The sequence below is a fragment of the Lipophrys pholis genome (assembly GCF_963383615.2).
Source record: "Lipophrys pholis genome assembly, chromosome: 5".
Lineage (NCBI taxonomy): Eukaryota > Metazoa > Chordata > Actinopteri > Blenniiformes > Blenniidae > Lipophrys > Lipophrys pholis.
Genome location: NC_137628.1, coordinates 12,315,431 through 12,336,797, shown reverse-complemented (window position 1 = coordinate 12,336,797; position 21,367 = coordinate 12,315,431). Strand labels below are relative to the sequence as shown.

Here is a 21,367-nt window from a genome sequence, read left to right as displayed (position 1 = left end):
CTAATATTCGACACAGTACTGCTTTATCTATCTGGCAAGGCTTGAGATACAGAAAAGCAGAAAAACCATAAGTAGTGGTTTTCAGTGACATTGACTTTACCAAGCACAAAAATAACTTACCTGTTCTGAGGTGAGAACATGTAGACGGACCAGTCCTCTCTGCTCTCACACCAGTCTGGCTTATACAGCTCCATCATCTTCTGGATACGGAAGCACCAACTCTTCATGAGAAAGGAAAAATCAAGACCTTGAAAAAGTGGTATCAGTGCCTCCCTTTATTCTCCCAGGTAAGAATAAAGCTCTTTTATAGACGACATACGCTGGTAACACAACTACCAAAATGACTGAAAATGTTCACAAGGAGGCTTATGGAACTTTTCAAAAGTGGCTTCAAAGTCATTGTAATCACATAATCCAAAACGACCATTGTTATTAACAGTTATACTTTGACTTTTCCAAATAAATGAGGCAAGTTAAAGAGTAGTTGATGTATTGTCATTAATACAGCACAAGTAGCTATAAAGCTCCACTATTATTTTCTGAAATAAATAAGAACAACAAAAGCATCATTCCTAATTAGTTTCCTCAACCTCAAAGATTTAACACTCTCTTCTAGTAGCACTACTAGAAACAAATCTAATTTTGTTATGAGAATGTGCTCATTCACTTATACTGCACTGGAAGTTTGGCTTAGAGGGAAATAGCAGCCATCTTCAGCAAAAAAAAACAAAAAACCTCAAGCTAGGAACATTTTACATTAGCCAAGAATAGTACAACATTCCTAAAAAAACAGCAATTAGTCTTCCCAGAAGTTTATTCACTGGTTTTTCTACAGACGGAAAACCTTTTTTTTTTTTCATAAAAACTTGGAGGAAGTCCAGTTGCCATCACAGTGAAATTGAATATACAATTCGCTCGATGGCTGTGAATCTCCACTGACAAGAAGAAGAGATGCTAAATAATAGTAATCACCCAACTTTTTAGATGTTTATATTAAATGAAGTTTGAAACGTTGCCTGTCTTCTATGGGTTTGTAAGAATTGCAACCCCTTGCAACATGTTATTGTTGACAGAATACAAACTGTCTCCAGAATGTTACGTGTGAGATAAGAACTTTTATATTGATAGCTTTCTTTAAGAATAACTGAAAAGTTCACTCACATAGTCTGTTTCCTCATCGAGATCTGCTCTGTCTTTGCGTGCATTGACTTGAGGAAAAACATTGGTCATCAGCTGAGTGTGGGGACCCGGTGCCTTGCCGTTACAGTCCCGGTGGTCCACACCCAATCCGCTACCAGTCCCAGACCCTCCTGTAATTGACCCCCCTGCGCCGGACCCACTCCTCCTCCCCGAGTCTATGTGGATGGGCGGCAGGGCCGGGGGCTGCTGTCCGCTCGCTCGGAGCACCTCTGGGAGCTCCAAGGAAAGTGCCCGTCGGTCCCTCCTCGCACCAAAATGTCTGGAGAGAAACAGCGGCGGTGCGTGATGAGAGGCCAGGGGGTGGTGCGGGTGGGGTGGGTGTGAGAGAAGAGACTCATGCTCGGCGGCATAGGTGTAGGAGTGAGGGGAGCGAGTACTACGCACACGGAGGCTGCCTCCCACCGGAGGAGCCCCGCCAAACCCATAACTCCTACGACCCAGGCTGTTGGAGCTCGACCTACCCAGCAGAGGAGAAAACATGGTAATCAATATTCATGAACAGTTTCAATCAGGACATAATTAACAATACTTTAAATATTAAGTATGTAATCATGAAACTGACAAGTCTATTACATTGTTGCAAATTAATATGGATAAGGGCATAAAGGTGAGAAAAGATTTGTATGATAGGAAGTACGGTAGGTAGAATTATGTACCTGCGGCTCCATCCATAGTGTGGCGGGGGAGGGCGCCCCCAGTTGTGGTAGTTGGAACTGCGACCATGACGCTGGAATAAACACATAGAAGTCCAGATTAAAGGATATCTGCCAGACAAATGTTTGAAAACAGTCCATTAATCAAAGAAAACCATACATTTCTTGTGTATATATTTATTATCAATAAAACATGGAGATTAGCCATTGTAATGGGACGCCTACCAAATACTGTGCAGGTCCCCCTTGTGCTACCGAAAGTAAACAAAAACTAACTGATAATACTTTAAAACCTTTTCCCGCATTGACCCATTCTATTTCTAGGATGTGGTGGGGAGCCACATTAAGGCACTCTGGTGAGTTGATGGGGATCAAGCATCATGCTCAGGACCTGTCCACTGTGGCACTGGAACCTGCAAAGTTTCAAACCCAAGCCTCGAGGCAACCACTGGCCCAACCAATGGATGTGACTCAGCCATAGCCACCCCTAAACAACCATGATATGTTGAGATACGGACTTCACACTTGACCTTTGATGGAGTGTTGTGGTACATTGCAATTTAGCCACCAGGGGACCATGTACATTGTGCACCTGGACCTCGTTTATTAGATCCTGACCAATGCAGACAGGGAAAGTCCCTCAAGAGCTGCAGTTCTGAGATGCTCTGTCCTGGTAATCTATCATTGCCATTATGTCCAACTGAAATCCTCATGCTATTCATTTTTACTGCTTCCTACACATCAACTTTGAGGACAAAATGTTCCCTTGCTGCCTAATAAATCCACTAACAGCGAGTGTGTCGATCAAACTATTATTTGATGGATACCCATTTTTCAAAAAAGAAAAAAAATGGTTGAAAAGCAATTCATAATGAACATAATTTAATTTAATGTCATGGATAAGGAAGAGACACATTCATTACCTAAACCTGTCTTTAGTGTTTCTAAAAAAAAACAACAAACTCCTAAAAATGATTGCCAGACTAAACTTTGACAAGAATACTAGGAAAAATAACTCCAAGTGAGTTTATAATTGTATATTTTGGCTGTTGTCCTGCTGCAAAGCTGGTTGAATCTTTATTTTTTTAATGGTTGCAGACAATCTATTGGAAATGCAACAATTTTGGAGCAAAATAATTATATTATGAAGGCCGTGTTTACACAACGTTTCAAGCGAAACGTTATTTTGGAAAGGCTTTGTGTGTACATGGTAACATTTTGAAAAGTTTGGGGTTCAGAATCTTGGTCAAGAACACAAGCAAAACCCCCATAAGCTTTATGGATACATTTTTTTCTTCACCTCTAGATTGTCTCTGCATTCAAGCTTCTAAAAGCATTTTGAATCTATTGGATTTAATCAATTTTTACACTATTAGAAATTAATTATCTTGAAGTACTTCAGTGTTGAATAAAAGAGGATGTCTTTGCCCAAAAGGTTTCTTCAGTTTTGGCTTTGGAACTAGTACAGCGTGACACTATAGCGTGAAGCTATATGGAGCTGAAACTGGAACATTGCTGCTGTACATCCATAGACCATAAATATAACAGTATGCAAGTACAGGCCTAAGCAAATGAAGTACAAATCGGCTGTAGAAAATTATACCTCAGTGCACCACAGCCTGTCATCAAGTTTAATATGCAAGCCCCTGAGTGCCAGTTCCACTTAAAGGAACATAACCAGTTCTGTTTGTTTCTGCATGTCTAATCCTCTGAGCCTGATTGACCTAATTATATGTTTTACCCCTGGAAACGTACGTTGCCCGTCAGAGCTCGAAGCCGGTGGCATATACCGAAGGATCTATGCGTCCGTCTCTATAGAAACTGTGGTGAAGCGTGGAAAGTGAATGTGAAATAACACCTTCGGTCCACACGGAACTGCACAGCCGATCAGTGAGGAGGAACCGTAGCAGTGTGTTTGTTTTAGATGAATATTACCATCAAGACATTTTGTTCCATGCTACACAGCACAAACTACAACAGCTGCTACTGATGAACTGCATATTGTGTCCTTTAGTGCCAAACAGGTCATACTGTGTACAACTTCCTCTTATGTGTGATTTGAAAGGAGTTTAGGAGAAAGGTGAAATCACACAAATTAACATTGCTGTACAATTGATGAGTTATACTGTATATCAGTGCAATACCACCTTTAACTTTGGAAAATGATTGTATTCTTCTCATTTATTATTCAGAGTTTTAGCTTTAGACAACATACCAATATATAAGTTGATCTACATCTATCTCCCTTTCCCTTTTCTTTGTGTTACATCTGAAACAAGCAACTTCTCACATTTCAAGCATAGGATGCACCACCAAGTATTTGTAATTTCACACCAGCTCCATATGAAAATCTTTTCCAAAATTAAGTGCATCTTGAAATGTTTCAAAACATTTTATCCTAAAAGTAATTCCGAATGTTGTAGTTTGATCAAACATTAACTCAAGAATAAAAACAAAACAACGTCTGAATATATTCTAAAGATGATGCCAGTATCGTCTCGTAAAAAGGAAAAAAAAGTTTCATGTTTCCACAACACCATTCTGAAAACAATGTAGTTAGCCTGTTTAGCCACTAGTGGGTTCTGTTGTTTGTTTTTTCAATGAAACCACACACACATTTGCACAGAGACAAATATGGTGTAACATTTACAACGGTGAGTACACAGACATTGGTCTGGACAGAAGATGAAGCCGGATTGTTATTATGCAAGTCCCAGGAGAGTATGGACTGCGAGTCATGACACTCTGGAGGCAAACATTTGTTGTCACTGTCCATCTACTGAGCATGTGCCGAAAAACTATTTACAATGGTCGGAGTGCACATGCACAGTAGCAGCATTTCAGAAAGAATGCTTTTTCTCAGTCAGAGCCTTTTCAAAAAGTTGTATTTCCCCTAATTTCCATGGGAACACAGTACAAGCCTTTTTGAAAAGTTCCACCTGGGGATGAAAAAGTTTTCAAAAAATGTTCAGACTTTTCAGTGGCTCTGCGCACCATTGTTGTGTAAACAGACCCCCAAATTGCAACAGAAGTTTTCAGTTTTCACTTGAAAGTCACGTAAATAGGGTCTCAAATCATGTTATGAGGGTAAAAACAATTTAAAAAAAATTCTACTCTCCTGTGAAATTCATGCTGTTTAGATGCGTCTGCAATATGAATTGACAAACACATATTCATTTTAATAAAAAAAATAAAACTGGATAGTGTAATAGATATTCTTTATTTAACAACGTTTCCTCCTCTACTATTTAATCTGCACTTCTACAATATTTCAGAGCTCATTGAGCATTACTATCTAAATTCCATCCAGCCAACAAAGCAGCATGTCTGTCACATTCATCAGTGACATCCTGAATGTAACAGAGCGCATCTAACCAAAAGCACCAAATCTGAGTCGCGGCTGAACCCCGATGAGCAGCGTGATACAGAGAGGAGAAGAACAAAGTCCCAGGAAACAGATGGAACTGATTCATAGTCAGAACTGGGATTTCATCAAAGACGAACAAACACAAGCAGGCAACTCGGAAAACTTCAGCGGGGAGGAAAAAAACACCCATGAAATTCTCCATAAACAACTCTCCTGAATGCTGATTATTCCAGCGCTTTTGCTCTGGGTGATGTAACTGGTGCCTTCTGATATCAATAAAGTCGGAGCGCTGGGAGAGAGGAGGAGGAGACATCACAGTGAAGAGGATCTCCCACACCCACCGCGTTTAACATTATAACCTCTTCGCTACAGAGTGTTGCTAAAGCTTATCATCTCTCTGCGTCCCGCTTTCCTCCACCCTCCTATTTGGCTTCATCGCCCTCCTTGTCTCTCTCCATCATAATCATCATCATCATCATTGTGTCTCTGTTCTCCTTCCTCCCTCTCTACTTTCCCCTGTGGTCTTCTCCTCTCCACCTCTCCCAGAGTGTGGATGAACACATGAGGGAAACAGTCAATTAATAGAAGTCGCCATGGCAACCGTGCGTTTCGCCAAACCTTTAGAGAACTGTTTCAGTTTCTTTCTCTAAAGGTTTTGGTTCAATGAACAACGCAACGTTGGGGAATTCCCACTGTGCACACATCCAGTTACATGCTGTATGTTTGATAGTAGGTACAGGGCGAAACTATTTGATTTATATGTGGAAGTCCAGATCAACTACGCAGCAGCTCCGCCAGAAAACAACACAATGAAAGGTTTGGCTATTAGTGAGCGGAACGGCTGCCGTCTATGCCAATTTATAGCGCCTGAAAAATACTGTACATGATTAGCCTTGAACTGCAATATAGAAAAAGGGGTACATGCTGGCTTCACAATAATAATGATCTCTTTTCCCTTTCATCTAATCCTTTATCCATCATTTGTGAGAAGTGTAAATTTGCATACTGTATTTGATCCTGGTGGAGGTCTCTTAAAGGGAATACAGTAGAACCTGTTTTCCTGGCAAATTTCAAGCTGAGCGACACTAAAATGGCCAAAATACTTGGACTGGACCCGATTATTTGAATATTCAGACATTGTGGTGTCAGGAGATTACTCTGGAGATCTGAATATTCACCGCTTCCCTGCAGCACGGTGCTGCTCTGTGAAGTTCCTCTCCATCAGCCGCTCCATGATTTACGCTTTACGTTTCCGCAGACTGTGCGCGGCCCGCGGGTGATGCACGATTGCATCCCTACTACACTCTGGGCTCACTTCCGTCCGACGCGCAAGAGGCTCCAATCTGGTCCCACAAACCCACCAAGCAAGGTGCTTAGATAGGATTCATAAAAGGGTATTTTGCACCAGAATGTTTCATTAAAATTTATTTTATTTTGAGATTGTAATCATTTTCTGTACTAACCGTTTGATCTTGCAAAAATATATACAACTCTATTACATACACTGTGACCACAACAAAAGAAAACTTTCAAGTGTAAATTGAAAGGTTATTATAATAATATTTTACCAGTCTGGTCCACTCAAGATGAAACTGGCCTGTATTGGTTCAGTTATGTGCTTTTAAATAGCCATAACATATTTGGTGTTTGGGTCAATATCAACTGGTCCTACAATTTGTCCTTGTGACCCGTCCCTCCGAAAAGAGGGACACCTGTCTTCAGGGGACACTTGGCCTTGGATTTTATGGCGTCCCTACATCGGAGGTTTTACTGTATATGTTTATCAACCAATCTATCTGAAATTCTTGTGGGTTCCTTCAAGCCACCAGAGCTGCTCGGACCTTTCCGAAGCTTTGTAGGATTTTAGAAGATGTCCTGAAACGTCAGGCATGAAGAGATTTGCAGCAGTTCTCTTGTGTTCTTGAAGCTACGAAGTCGCTCAGATGGTAGAGGAAGTTGTTTTCCTATGCTGAGGTTCGGGCTTGGAGCCCCATCTCTGCCTGCCCATGTGTTGAACTGTCTTTGGCCAAGATAGAGAATGTCTGATTCAACATGTTTTTGCATAAAGTGTGAGAACTTACATGTTCTGAAGAAGTTATTATGCTTCTTGGAGCATTACAGCAAATGTATGGCAATGTGAGATGATCGCAAAGCTCAAAGTTAAAAATTTGGGTAAATATCCGATGACCTGAAATGCATCTCTGCTGAGAGCTGAGCCGGTTTGTGACTTCTTTTCAAATGCATTAAAAACAAAATGTGTATGTGGAGGTATAAGGTTTGTTCGACTTTTTATATATGCAAAACATTACTTGATTATTCCTTTAGGTGGATGAACACTTTGCATGCCAGCTGTTCTAAGAAGCATGTGTGACTGTTTTTAGGCTATTTTAGAGATTAAAAGAGCCAATATATTACCTCAGTTACATGACATTTTCAAGTATAAACTGTAAGCTTCCGTAGTATTTTGGGTTTCTGTTTACACAGCAACGGTGGTCAGAGCCACTGAAATTGCAACTTTTTGAAAATGGCTCTCAAGGTGGAACTTTTTGAAAATGCTCTGTCTTGGCCGTAGTAAATTATTCTTCTGCACTGGTACGAGTAGATGGACAATAACGACAATGTTTGCCTCCAGAGTGTTGTTGATGTTCATAGCGTATTGTTCTCTGTGCTCGTGTGTGTGTGGTTTCATTACAAAAACAAACAACAGCACCCACTAGTGGCCCAACTTGAAAACTACATTGTTTTCCATGTTTCTGCTGTGTCTGTGTAAACGTTTTCAGAACGTTGCCATTTTAATGCTAAACCTCTGAAACGAAAACGAACAAAGATCTTATTACTGTGTTCATCAAATGGTTCACCAATATCTCATGATATGTGGCAGCGTATCCTCATGAAAGGAGCCACTGCAATCAAAGAATAAAAACTGAAGAAGAGATGTTGTGTTTAAACCGAATATTTAGAAATGAATTTAAAAATCATCGGAAATGTATTGGGCTGTCCGTGATTATTACTAATGAGATCCCAGAGGGCAGATCTGTTTCTGTACCACTTCCAGTGGGCGTGGTTATTTCCCTGCATGATGACATGAAGTGAAAATCTACCTCTCGTAAACGGCCATCCGTATTAAGACAAGGTTTTCTGGCCGAATGCAACTGACATTCTTTCAACATAAATGGTGGAAACAGGCAAAGGAATTCTTAATTCATTAGACCAGGTATCTTTTTGTTATTCCTTATTAAATTTCTATGTAAGGCACTTGATTGAGTGCGAGTAGTTTAGTGCAGTGAGGTATGTGGCTTTAGAGCGTCAATAAACCCACTGTTTTGTAATATTCAGACAATATGACTCTTGACAGACCCATTCACACCCTTATATATGCCCTTGGTTTCCCTCTGTGTTCAACACAAAGTGCAAGAACATACTGTTCACTTTTAGCCTTAGATCACCCTCCATTTGACTTGCACTGATACGACAAGTTAAATACTTTACTTCTTGTGGACCTCTTTTAATGTTGTGGCACATCAGTGTATGTCGAAAATATGCATTGGTCTTAAATCGCTACATTTGCAATTCACTAAGGTGTTCACAGAACACAGTAATACTTCTAATAATATATTCAATCTAGTTTCTTCACTTCATTCTACAAGCATATTGAAATGTATTCCTTTGTAGTTTTGCTTTTTCATTAAACTTTTGAATACATTTTTATCACAGGCTCGTAGTTTCATTGCACCACGCTTGATGAAAGTGGCGCCTTTGATTGAAATTGAAATGGGCTTTTCCAAAGCATAGGCTTTTTGATTGAGTGATGTGCTTTTTCAACGGTGCAGGCTGCAATGGGGACCGATTTCAGGCGAATGTGTAATCCTTTGAATCGTTTGAATTTTTCTATTATACTCATGTTATTTCAGGTTATATCACTACTGAATCCAATAAACAGGGTTTGTCCTTTTTCTAATAACTTTACAACTCATGACTCAAAAGGTAAACACACCAGGAACTGAATCCGGTGAATCACACCATCTTGCATTTTGCTTTTCTTATTCCTTTGGCTCTGCTTTTCAGGTTACCACATTGAAAAAAAGAAAATGAGCTCAATGATTTTCACCTTCTTTCACCTCACAATAATGAACCTAAAATGAAGTATACATTTTCAAGGATGGAAACACACCTCAGGTCTGTCCAAATACCTTTTTCATCAAATACTTACATGAACTGGAATGAACGTTTTCTGGCTAGAAGGTAACTTTAGCAGAAAATGGTTCAAGGAGCAGCGTGTGGTGGACAAGGTGAGTAACTCAGGAATGGCATTAATGTTTGTGGAAAGATGTACCAGAGAAAGGGAGCGTCTCTCCAGGCTGCTCTTGCCCAGGCTCATCACGCTGCTCTTTCTGGACCCGATGGTGAAGCTCCGCCTCTCCGAGGAGGAGGATCCCCTGGGACCCGAGAAGGTTCCGAGCTCCAGGTGTCCGTTAGGTGTCAGCGTGCAGATCCTTGGATCTGAGGAGAGTTGAAGTGACATATTTGTTGTAAATGTTCTTGCGGCAACCATTCCAATTTATAAATAGAAATTCACCCTGGTAACGTTGATTCTTGACATGATAAAATTCTGCTGTCACTGAAATAATTCCATGATATGATGTTCAGGCCCTGGTTACGCATTTTTTAGTTCAAATGGAAACATTTCCTTGCATTTTGGTGTTTATTTAGACGACAGTGGTGCTCAGAACCACTGAAAACGCAACTTTTTGAAAACACTCCATCTCCAAGTAAACGTCAAAAGTAAACTTTTTTGCAACGCTTCAACTGTGCATGCGCACCACGGCTATAATAAAAACTTCTTCTGCACATGCACAAGTAGATAGACAATAGCAAACAATGATTGACTCCAGAGTGTCATGACTCCCAGTCCATATCATCCTATTGTAGAGTTGAGAGTCAACACTGTTGTTGACTATCTATCTATCTATCTATCTATCTATCTATCTATCTATCTATCTATCTATCTATCTATCTATCTATCTATCTATCTATCTATCTATATATTCTGAAATGAAAATGCAAAAACATTTTTATTTGTAAAATTGTTTTGCAAAAGGGGATTCAGCTGTCAGTATTGTGTTATGTTGGGTAATTTCCACAGTTTTGGTGGACCAGCTTTTGTCTGTGGGCCATATGATTGACACTTCTGATATAAATCAACTTCCAGGTGGTACAATTACTTGATAATTGCAGCACATTCTGAGCCGATGACATAACCACATCTGGCCAAACTTCAGGCTGGAAACATTTGTTGTTTTGCGGAATTATTTCTCTCCCTATGCCAGAAATGATAAATGGCAAAAATGTAAGTAAATGTCACGTTCCTGGAGATAGAAATAGGAGAAGAAACTGTGAAGCGAAACGGAGAAATCAAATTTTTGCTTAAGATATTGCAGCATTTACTTGTCAGTTACAGAAAGTGAAACTACATCATCTGTTTTTAGTTACTTGGAACTGCAAACACTGATGCATCCTTGTGCTCGATTGGTCGTGCACACAGCTGTTGTCACAACACTTTGCTCTGTCCTTTTTCTTAAACCGCTAAACACATTTGAATCAAGTCAAATGCAAAAAATACACAACGTACTAAATATTGACATTGTGACAGGTTTTTTTTTTATATCATAATATATTCTAAGAAAAGACAATTTCAGCATGTTCAGGCACAAAAGCGTATAAATCTGTTGTTCCTTTGGAATCCTCAACTGCAATAATGTGGTCAGAGAAAGTACATTTCCATATCTTTATTCCTGTCAGTGTCCACCCTTCAGTTCCTTTCTAAAGTGATCCTGGAACAAGTTTGTAACTCATTTAATTTGCATGCTTTCTAACTCACTCTCTTGGCAACTTAAATTCCTCCTCATTATTTCCTACATTTCCTAAAAGGGAATTTGACAACCTCCAGCCAACAGGCTTCAACCTGCTTGTCAGTTAAACAAGGTGGCGTGAACATCCCCTATAACAACAAGGTGAAGTCTCCTTGGAGTGAGCGCCGAGGAAAAATGTCAAAACTTATATGAAAGTTTCAAAAACAGATGCAGTTGCAATCACACAGCCGGCTGGCTGTGGGCCAAATGGTTCTTTCAGCTAATAAAGCAAGAGCTTTCTTCTGGTTGAACGAAATTTCAAATATGATCTGAAATGATATAGAGGATTCTGTGTAATTCCACTTTTTTCGATCAGTTATGAATGGGATGTGCTACTCCTGTTGCTTGTTTTCCACCAAATGTCAAGCTTAGGTATCTGTCTATTCATTTATTTGTTCATGTTTGAGAATCGGTTTGCGTATGTCTGGAAATTGCTGTTTAGGCTAGTCTGGTTGTGCAACGGTTGGTGGTTGGAAACTGGTTGGGAGTTTTTGACAACACTCTGACTCAGTTTCCATGGAAACAGGAAAAAAAACGCAACTTTTTGAAAACATTTCTGAAATGAAAATGTAAAAAAAAAAAAAAACTATACATTTGGACAGAGAAGACCTTGCAGTCCGTTCACATTTTGTTTACACTTCACAGCAACCATCACATCTCCTGAGCAGCAGCCCAGTCTTAATGTATAGGAGTGCTTCCCACAGTCTCTCAACTCATGTTTAATCCTCTCTGAACTACATTGTTTGCCGGTTCTGTTGAGGAGGGCTGGAACAGGTTCACTGTGAGCTCTGTGAGATAGAGATAGAGTTCATTCATCTTTAAAGCTGCTGTCTCCTCTCCCAGTTCTCACTAGTTTGTAAGCTTTTGGCACACACTCCTGTGTCACCGTTAGTGGCTAGAGCATTTCTGGCCTTCTCTAAAAGAAGCATCACAAAAAACATGGACCACTGTCTCCAATGTGGTGTGATCTGCAGCATGTCATTACGCTATGGAATCAGTGTGGTTTGAATCAGATTAGAGGTGATTAATGTTCTTCTGGCAACATCACCACAGCATCCTGGTGAATTGGTTTAGAAATATATATTTAGCCTTTGTTTCTGAATTGCTGTTGGTGCTATTAATCTAGGTAGTGTTTTTAAACCTAATAGGTTGATAAATGTTTTTTAAGAAATCCAGCTGTTCAAGTGCCAGTTAATGATAGTTAGGGTAATGTGACAACTATAAATATCAAGAGAAGCTTCAAGTCCCGTTTATACAGCAATGTTTCAAGTGAAAACGCATTGTTGTTGCATTCTTTTTCCAGAAAAGTTTCATGTTTACATGTCATTGTTTGAAAATTATTCCAGTTTACACAGATATGGCAAAAACGTTGAAAACGATGTAGTTCGCATGTCGGGCCACTAGTAGGTGCTTTTGCTAGGTTTTGCAATGAAACTATACACACATGCCCAGAGAACAATATGCTATAAACATTAACATTTTCCAGAACACGGACAGTTGCATTGACAAACAACAAAGTTGGATTGCTTTTCCTGGTGACTGTCAAATATGTATTGGGAGTCCTGACACTCTGGAGGCCGCAATTATTATTATTATTATTATTTTTCAACAACAAGGAAGTTTGGCACTCCGTCTGGACCGAAGTATGTCGGTGCCACACTGCTGTGTGCTGCACATGCACTTTCCAGCTCACAAATGACTATCAGTCATATTTTAATCATATTTAGCATTTAACCTCGCTACTGTATGAGCGCCACAGCTCGTTAACATGTGGGAGGGCGGAATTACATGATGCCCCTGAACGCATCACTCAGCTCCCGCAGTTAAAACCGGACCAAATTTTCTTATATTACTGAAACAGTTCAGCAAAATGTATTTCTGAAAACATTTGAAGTGATAAATAAGCTGTGCAGTTGAAAAGCTAAAACGCTGCTTCACAGACGTGTCTCTGGTGTGAAGGGGTGTGGCCTGCAAGTTTGCCAGCTTCTTATCGGAGTATGAACTGTCCTTCCAAAAAAGCATTTCTTTTCGGCAGCTGGCTGACGTCACAACAGAAATTCTCTTCTTGTTCTTAAGCGTTCTTATGGCGGTATGCAGGGGCCTTAAGCCAGTGAATAAAGACTCTCTGCTGGGGAACTTTGCTACTCCTGGACTGATTAGATTGCTAATCAACTGTGATGTGTGCTGAATCATCCTCTGGGCTTGCTGATTGTGATTTCAGTAGTTAATTGGTGATTTTTACTTGTATTTATAATTGTAGTTAAAATCTTGATTCTATAAAACAAATGTGATTACTCATTTGAGTTGAACAGCTTGAATGTACCATGATTTACAGTGGAAGACATTTATTAATTCAATATAATACAATTAGACTTTGTGTTGATTTAAAATACTATTTATTGACAGCATAATAAACATTAAGTTTTGTTGGAATAAAATACTGTAAAATGCTTACTTAATTTCAACTTAATAGTTAATATAAATACTCTTGTGTTGGATGTACTATATTTACATATGAGTTTGTTTTGATATACATTTTCTAGTGGAAATAAGTTGCATATGTGTGTATACATGTGCAGTTGTGCATTATTCTTTTTATTGAAATTTCTTCGTCAAAATATTTTTTGTTCCTACATGACTGAACTTGACAGTAGACTTCATGTGCCAGTGGCAGAGAATATGCATAAAGGAGGAAATGCCTTCTCACCAGACAACTTTATTGAGTCGCGTTTCTCAAGCTCATCAAAGTTGGAAGAAGACCGGTCGTCATCTGAGTAGGACCGATTAGCATCACCCTGGAAAGAAAGAGGGAAGAATCAGACCCAAAAACAGACCAAACAACCATGTTTTCCCTGTAGAAGATGAAGGATGTGATATATTTAGTTCTTTTCCTTTTCTTTATAACTTTGACCTAGAGCAAATTTGCATGATTTACAGTCATTTCAATACCATTTTGTCTTGTCAGTTCTTCATGCGATGACTGAGAAAGTACTTTAGCTGTGACCTATGTACTGTATGCGAGACCATATTTTGTGAATCCCTTATAATTCTTTCTAACTCATACGAGTAAGTTACTAAGATTTACTGAATAGATGATGAAATAGTGGTGTAGCCTGATTTCGGTTTTGAGAATTTGGAAAATTATAAAGAATTGAATTAAAACCCCAAACTCTTTAATAATCAAAAAAACTATTTCTGTGTCTTGTTGCTTAGCTTTATAGATAGACGGCGCCAATATTACAACGACAACTGCTATAATTTGACACCAGAATGCAAAAGAAGCTATTATCACTCACATATAGAAATATGCACTGTTTGTATTATAATCACCCAAATCAAATATATGAATGAAAATTATTCGGTACATTACTGTTAATCTCTGGAGTGACATCAATCCAAGACTGTTTAGCCTTATTTTCACAGTGCTCCAGAATTGTGTCTCATCTTCAGAGTAAGTCAGAAACTCTGAAACTACTGACTTTAGAAACCCCATGTGAGTTCAATAAAGTGAGGGAGCGGGGGGGGGGGGGGGGGGGGGGATAAAGCACATAGAGACAAACTGAAAAACTGGTGGCCTTGGGTTTCTTTGGAAGGGGGGGGGGGGGGGGGTCAAATAAATCAATCAAAATAGATCAATCAAAAGCCAACAGCCTTGTGCCTTGTGATTTGCTTCAGTGTTTCCCCGCCATTTCACACATCATAGCGACATGCCATATAGATGACAATGCTTTGATCTCTGTTTGAAAAATCTAACTGGGTTACTCAAGCGTGCTACAATCTTCCCGTAATGTCATGTGTGTGTTTGACAGCAGGCTGACAGTGATCTTTCACAGTGTTTTCAGAAATATGATGACAGAAATCAGACTGCATCTTGTGGTTTTTGAAGTGAGTGGCAGGCCTCCCCAACAGTTCTAGGTTCTATTTACTTACTTGAGAATCACAACAGTCGTGAAAAATAATATCCTGGAATGTGAAGGGGCTTTCCCACACATTGAAAACCTCAGTGCTCCACCACCCAATGTCTTTTGATTGATACCAGGAGTCTTAGTTGTCTCTTTAATTAATTTTTCCACAGCCAGAAACAGACTTGAAACTCATTGAATCCTTGGCTGGTTGTGCTACGTTAAAGTACATTTGATCCACTGTACACCTGATGACTGAAAAATACAGTTGAATAAAGTTCTGTGCAAACCCACTGTTAGCCTGGCAATCGGTATCGTGATTATGGAAATCAGCAGGGGTGCAAGTGGTCCCTGCCAAAGGTTAAACTCAAAAACCATGGCTGTCAGCTGCCTATCGGAGTGAACGCCACAGTCTCTAACTGGTCAAGACGGCCTGATGGTTCTTCAATCAGAATCAGTTATTTAACACAAGAAGAAGAAGCCAGATGCATAAATGGAAGCAATTAAGTTTAAAAAAATCCAAACAAAAAAAACCTAGTCATTTCTAGGGACCTTTTTTTTTAAGGGAGGGGGGGGGTGTTGTTATGTTACATTGTCTGCTAGTATCTATGAGTTACACACAACTTTGAGCTTCTGACGGGACTATAACACTTCATACACATGAGAATCAAAGCAGTTTTCCCAATACAGCCAATTTAATTCACCTTAAGGAACCTCAAGTGTGGCAAATTTTTTCAAGCAATTAAAAAACATCTGTCTTCCATCCATCCATCCATTTTCTCCCGCTTATCCGTTTCCAGGTCTGGGGGGTGGCAGTCTGAGCACTGTCACTCAGATCACATGGCACTGATTTAAGAACCTTTCCTGCAGGTGGTGAGCCCACAGGAAGGAACACAAACCCACTACCTTAAGAGTCTCATGCTCTACCAACTGAGCTAGCCGGGGACACATCTGTCTTCAAAATGCTATTATGGTGAGATTTCTGTAAAGAGTACTGTATTGGATTGAGTTGTACATTTGACTACACTGTGATGTGTTTTGGTTTGAGTGAGTGAATGGAGCGGGTGGGAATTTTCAGTTTTTTAGAGTTAAATCATTTCTGCTTTGCGGAATGCCAAAAGCCAAACGTATGAATTCATCTTGCTTCATATTTTTTAAGCTCACGTTAGAAGTGTGATGGCGTGAAAACCGTTTTCTCAGCACAAGTTGGACCCTTTAATCCCAACTGAGCACTATTTCAACCGCACAGTCTACCTGAGCACAGACCGAGCAGAACAGTAACACCTTCAGTAATCTGTTTGTCTCAACACAGGGTGATTTTCATATTATAAGAGAAGTGAGCACATGTTTGTTGGTTGTTCTTGTGTAATTGCAACGTGATCTATTCATTCACGAGGTCATGCTTCGTTAACAGTAAAGTGTGTAATAGTACAGGTTTGGAATAGTAAGTCATTGAGGCGAGGAATCTTGACTTCTTGTGTTTCCTCATAGATGTTCGAGGGCTGTGTAGAACATCTCAGCGATAATTTGACAAGTGTCACCTCTCTTGGTGCAGGGTGACTCTAATTAATAACGGTTGATGGGGAGCAATGAACGGAATTACCAAAACTGGCCCGGGGCACCTCAATCATCAGCAATTCAATTAAAAATGCAGATACCAATCTAGTACAGGAAAAAGACGATGCCTTGCAGTTGGTAGTCAAGCGGCAATGAGTTCACTTACCTCTGCCTGAAAGCCCTCAACCAAGATGGCCACCAGCAGGTTGAAGAGGACGTAGTTTCCAAAGGTCATGAGTGCCACAAAGTAAAGAGCGGCAAGTGGAGAGGTGGCTGCCATGCCATTGTATAAGACCACGTTCCAGTCCTCCTGGGTCAGGATCTTCCAGAATTAGAATGTACATACAAACACAAAGGCAGTCAATAAGGAAGATTGACCACAGATGTATGACTGAACTACACACAAACGTATCATCATCATCATCATCATCATCATCATCATCATCATCATCATCATCATCATCATCATCATCATCATCATCATCATCATCATCATCATCCTTTGAATATTCATCATTATCGTATTTTGGTCAATAACACCATCCTGATCTTGGTCATTACAAAAGTTTTTGTTGCCATCATCAACATCATAATCATCATCAGTAACATAATTGTCATTGTCTTTAACAATATCTTCATGACCATCAATGTCATCATCATAAACATTGTTTTCAACAGTGTGAATAACACCTTCATTTACTTGGCCATCAATCTGATTAAATGCTGACCCACTTAAATTTGCACCACATACACATTTGAATCAGATAATATTTGCGCCAACTGATTGAAATTACGGTTGGATCGGAGTGGGTGGTGTAGTCTGCTTGTTGATCTGATCATAGTCCATATAAACAGCACATTGGGTTACTTCCTACAGTTAGAGCTTTGTGTGCATGTGCACATGCATCTTAGAAGGTGGGAAAGGGAGCAGTAATCCGTGCCACATCATGCAAAAAAAAATCTGTCGTGTTTGTCGCTTCCTGATTATATTTTGAACCAAGAGAATGTTTCTCTGATGTTGCAGCTTAAAAAAAAAAAAGAAAAGAAAAGAAAAAAGAAGCACCAGAAGTGTTATCACTCCAGTTAATTCCATTGTTGACACTGGCGGGCTTCTGCGTAAGGCTGGTTGTGAGATTCTGTGTGCATGTCACAAACAGCAAACATCACAGTGCAAAGCATTATGGGATCGATCCACTGAAATGACTCAGGTTACATCTTGGTGCACGTAAACCATCAAAACATTCTTATTGATGTATTCAATCTTCAGGTAAGGCCAATCTGATCCTAAAATCGGAAAGAATTTGATCAGATTGACAAAGACTGGATTATGTAAACGCACCCTCATCCCCATCATCACAATCTTAAAATAATTCAATAACTTACATTTAAATAAAGTCTACAAAATAGTTGAAGGTCCTTTGAGTACTTAGTTGAAGAAATGTGTGTAAGTCATCTTCATACAGTAAGAGCTGAAGCTGGTAAGCAGGTGGTTTGTTGATTACCTGGAAAACAGTGACGATGGCCCAAAGCAGAGAGTCAAAGTTTTTCCTATCGGGCACGGTGTCCCCAGTCTCGGTCTTCAGACTGAATTTACAGCCAAAGATGTGCATTCCAAGGATGCTGCAACACAGAATGATATACCTGTTTGAAGAAGTATTGTCGGTGGTACCAAATACATGAACAAATACAATTCTTTGTTCAATTGAGACAAAATGATGACCACTCCTGTTGTTTGAACCTGATGAGTACAGCTTTAATAATGTCAACATTTGTTTTTGAAAGTTGTTCTGAAGAAAAGTTTGAACAGTCCTTTGTGAAAGACTGCTGAAGGTACACTAGTTTTAGCTGAATGATGAAATAATGAATGGATATTTATTGGCTTTTAAATAAATCATCTGCTTTTGCATCATGTTGTGCCTTAATGCTCATTCTTATATAATAGTTACTTAGCTGCAATTCTAAAGATAAATATGAAGATTTGAATGCACCACAACACTGAAGAGAACATCTGTTCCAGTGGCCTTATTGTCACTGTAAAGTACCACATTAAACATTTAAAAGCAGTGGACCAGACACCTGAATATACTGTTAATCGCCCACAGTTGTTATAACCTTCTCTTGCATGGTATTGGATTCTTCTTTTACAAAATACAGCAGCAATTGCAAAACAGGGGCTGATGTAACCTGGGCTGTCTTTCATTATTTGTTTTAGCTGTAAATCAACATGACAGTTAATTAAAGTACAGACACACACACACACACACACACACACACACACACACACACACACACACACACACACACACACACACACACACACACACACACACACACACACACACACACACACCAGAACAAATTTAACTTGGTTATAATACATTAAAGCTTTAGTAAACCTATTGTCACTTAATTTGAAGCGGTTAAATGTCAAGTAATGATGTTTTAAAAGTGTAAAATTGAACCTAAAACCGGTTTTCACGCAAAATAATACAACTGGAACCGATGTGTGTCTAATCCGTCCCCTCCTTGAAAGCAACTAAGAGTAACGGGCATAGGTGCCAAGTGGGGCCATGAAGAAGGTTAGAAAGTAAAACAGCAAGTCCTATTGACATTGATCATTCATCAAAAGATCTTTTTAGGCTTTCAAAGCATGTGTCATCTTTTGAGCTTATCCAAATGTGTCTTTTTGATGTTATTCTCTGTGTTGAAGTGCGAAGCTCTGCCTAGATCTCAAAGTGTCTGTTTTGTTGCACCCAGGGTTAATAGCTGCTGGAGAACATTGCAACACTCTTGTTATTTAACAACAGCTGTTTCACACAAGTGCACCAATTTAAGAAGAGACAGAATATGCTAACATAAAAGCAGAAGGCTTCAGAAATTAGTTCTCCTTTTGAGATCTTTCCTATAAAAACACACACACACACACACACACACACACACACACACACACACACACACACACACACACACACACACACACACACACACACACACACACACACACACACACACACACACACACACACACATACACACACACACACACACACACACACAAGGTGGGTCTCAAGGCCATATTTTCAATGTCTGGACTCAGTATCGGACCCTTAAGGTCTTGGTCTTATTTTGCTGTGGTCTCTGGTCTCGGCCTTGACTCTGTCTCGGCTTAGGTGGTCTGAACTAAAACACCTGAGTCAAGCGTTAACACACAGCACGAATCCAGCCCGTCAGCCTTACCTAAAGATGAAGATGAAGAGCATGAGAAGCATGCAGAAGGTGGCTACATTGTCCATGGTCTTCATCAGGACGACCAGCTGTCTCCTTAGGGCCGGCATGAACCTCACCAGCTTCAACACTCTCAACAGCCTGAAGGTCCTCAACACGGACAAACCGCCGTCAGACTGGCCAACGATCTCACACACACTGCGAGAGAAACGGGACAATGTTGCATTGTGATTACAGGCATTAACCAGTACTGTTTATATTAACGTCGGTAGAGATCTGCGGTTCTCTTGTTCATTTCATATAAAACGTATGTTTTTGCTTCAGAAATAATTTGTGTTTTTACGGAAATGCAGAAAACAGTGTAGTGTTGATGTTGGCCCACTAGTGGGTGCTGTTGATCACTATGGTGTGGATGTGCAGGTGCAGCGTTTCATAAGAGTTGCGTTTTCCGCCGTCTATATGGAGACGGAGTCCGATCTTTTTGAGAAAGTTGCGTTTTCCCCCCATTTAAATGGAGAGGGTGTCAGTCCATTTCCAAAAAGTTCCACATTTTCAAAAAGCTGCATTTCCAGTGGCTCTGAGCACCGTTGTCTTGTCAACAGACACCCAAAATGCGACGAAAGTTTTGCGTTTTCACTTGACAACGTTGTCGTGTAAACCTTAAAAACATAAAAAGATTTTCATCCAATACCAAAGAATTCTACAACTTTTGATCTCAACCTTCTTGTTGTTGAGATAGTTACTCTGCTGATACCCAGCATTGCGTATTCAACATTACTTAATCCTCCATTCTTGTGTTACTTCTTTCCTAAACTGCAAATGTGTGCTTAAACGTAAATAACAGAACTAAAACAATACAAGATAATCACCACTGCTTAAACTCACTTATATTAGTGGGGTGGGTTTTTGTCTCATAAGGTTGTGTACAACTACAGTAAAATCCTAAACTAATTTATTGGTTTATCTTATCTTCAAGTAATTAATACGTTTTCTGAAGATAATGCTTAATTTTGAATACAACAAATGAACTCTTTGTGTTCTGTTAGGTATTACTTATGTACAGAGAGCCACTCCCGAGTGGGAAAGCTGCCTTAAAAGAAATCTATCTTCTAATGCTTTTTGCTTCAAAGGCTCCACTCAGTACATTGAAATAGCGTCCGTGCCGATCCTGCACAGGATGAATGGGGGCACTTTTTACAGAGCGGCTCTGTATGAATGGCTCAGAACATTCAGATAAATCAAGAGAGGGAAATTGGTTGCGGTGCAAGAGATAAGAAGACAGATGTAGATATGTTCAATCAACATGTATTTTCTGTGAAGGGCTGCACATTTGATCTTGTTCGGTTTTAGTTGCTTTGATGTGTATTTGATCTCGGTGGTCATAATGGGGATCACAGACAAAGGCGCGTAACCGATGAGTTGTGGGAAAAATAAAATCCACACCAGCGAGATCAAAGGCACAGACACTCACCTGAAGCTGGAGGCACACACAACAAGAGACAAAAAAACAAGGCAAAACTGTTCTTGGCTGTCTGGCGATTTAACACTCGAAAT

The 21,367-nt window shown here is 39.8% G+C and overlaps 1 protein-coding gene across 1 annotated transcript in view; it reads right to left on the bottom strand.

Annotated features, from left to right (window-relative positions):
- The window catches only part of LOC308110400 (voltage-dependent T-type calcium channel subunit alpha-1I-like), a gene marked incomplete at its 3' end in the record, with an annotated part of 220,532 nt that overhangs the window by 77,960 nt on the left and 121,205 nt on the right, over window positions 1–21,367 (bottom strand). Inside the window, exons 11-18 of the mRNA XM_080464661.1 lie at window positions 19,826–20,011; window positions 18,091–18,208; window positions 16,755–16,910; window positions 13,837–13,924; window positions 9,554–9,720; window positions 1,857–1,927; window positions 1,162–1,657; window positions 121–221 (exon numbers count right to left, since the gene is read on the bottom strand). Coding sequence (XP_080320787.1) covers window positions 121–221; window positions 1,162–1,657; window positions 1,857–1,927; window positions 9,554–9,720; window positions 13,837–13,924; window positions 16,755–16,910; window positions 18,091–18,208; window positions 19,826–20,011 — 1,383 coding nt within the window. The remainder of the gene's footprint in view (window positions 1–120; window positions 222–1,161; window positions 1,658–1,856; window positions 1,928–9,553; window positions 9,721–13,836; window positions 13,925–16,754; window positions 16,911–18,090; window positions 18,209–19,825; window positions 20,012–21,367) is intronic.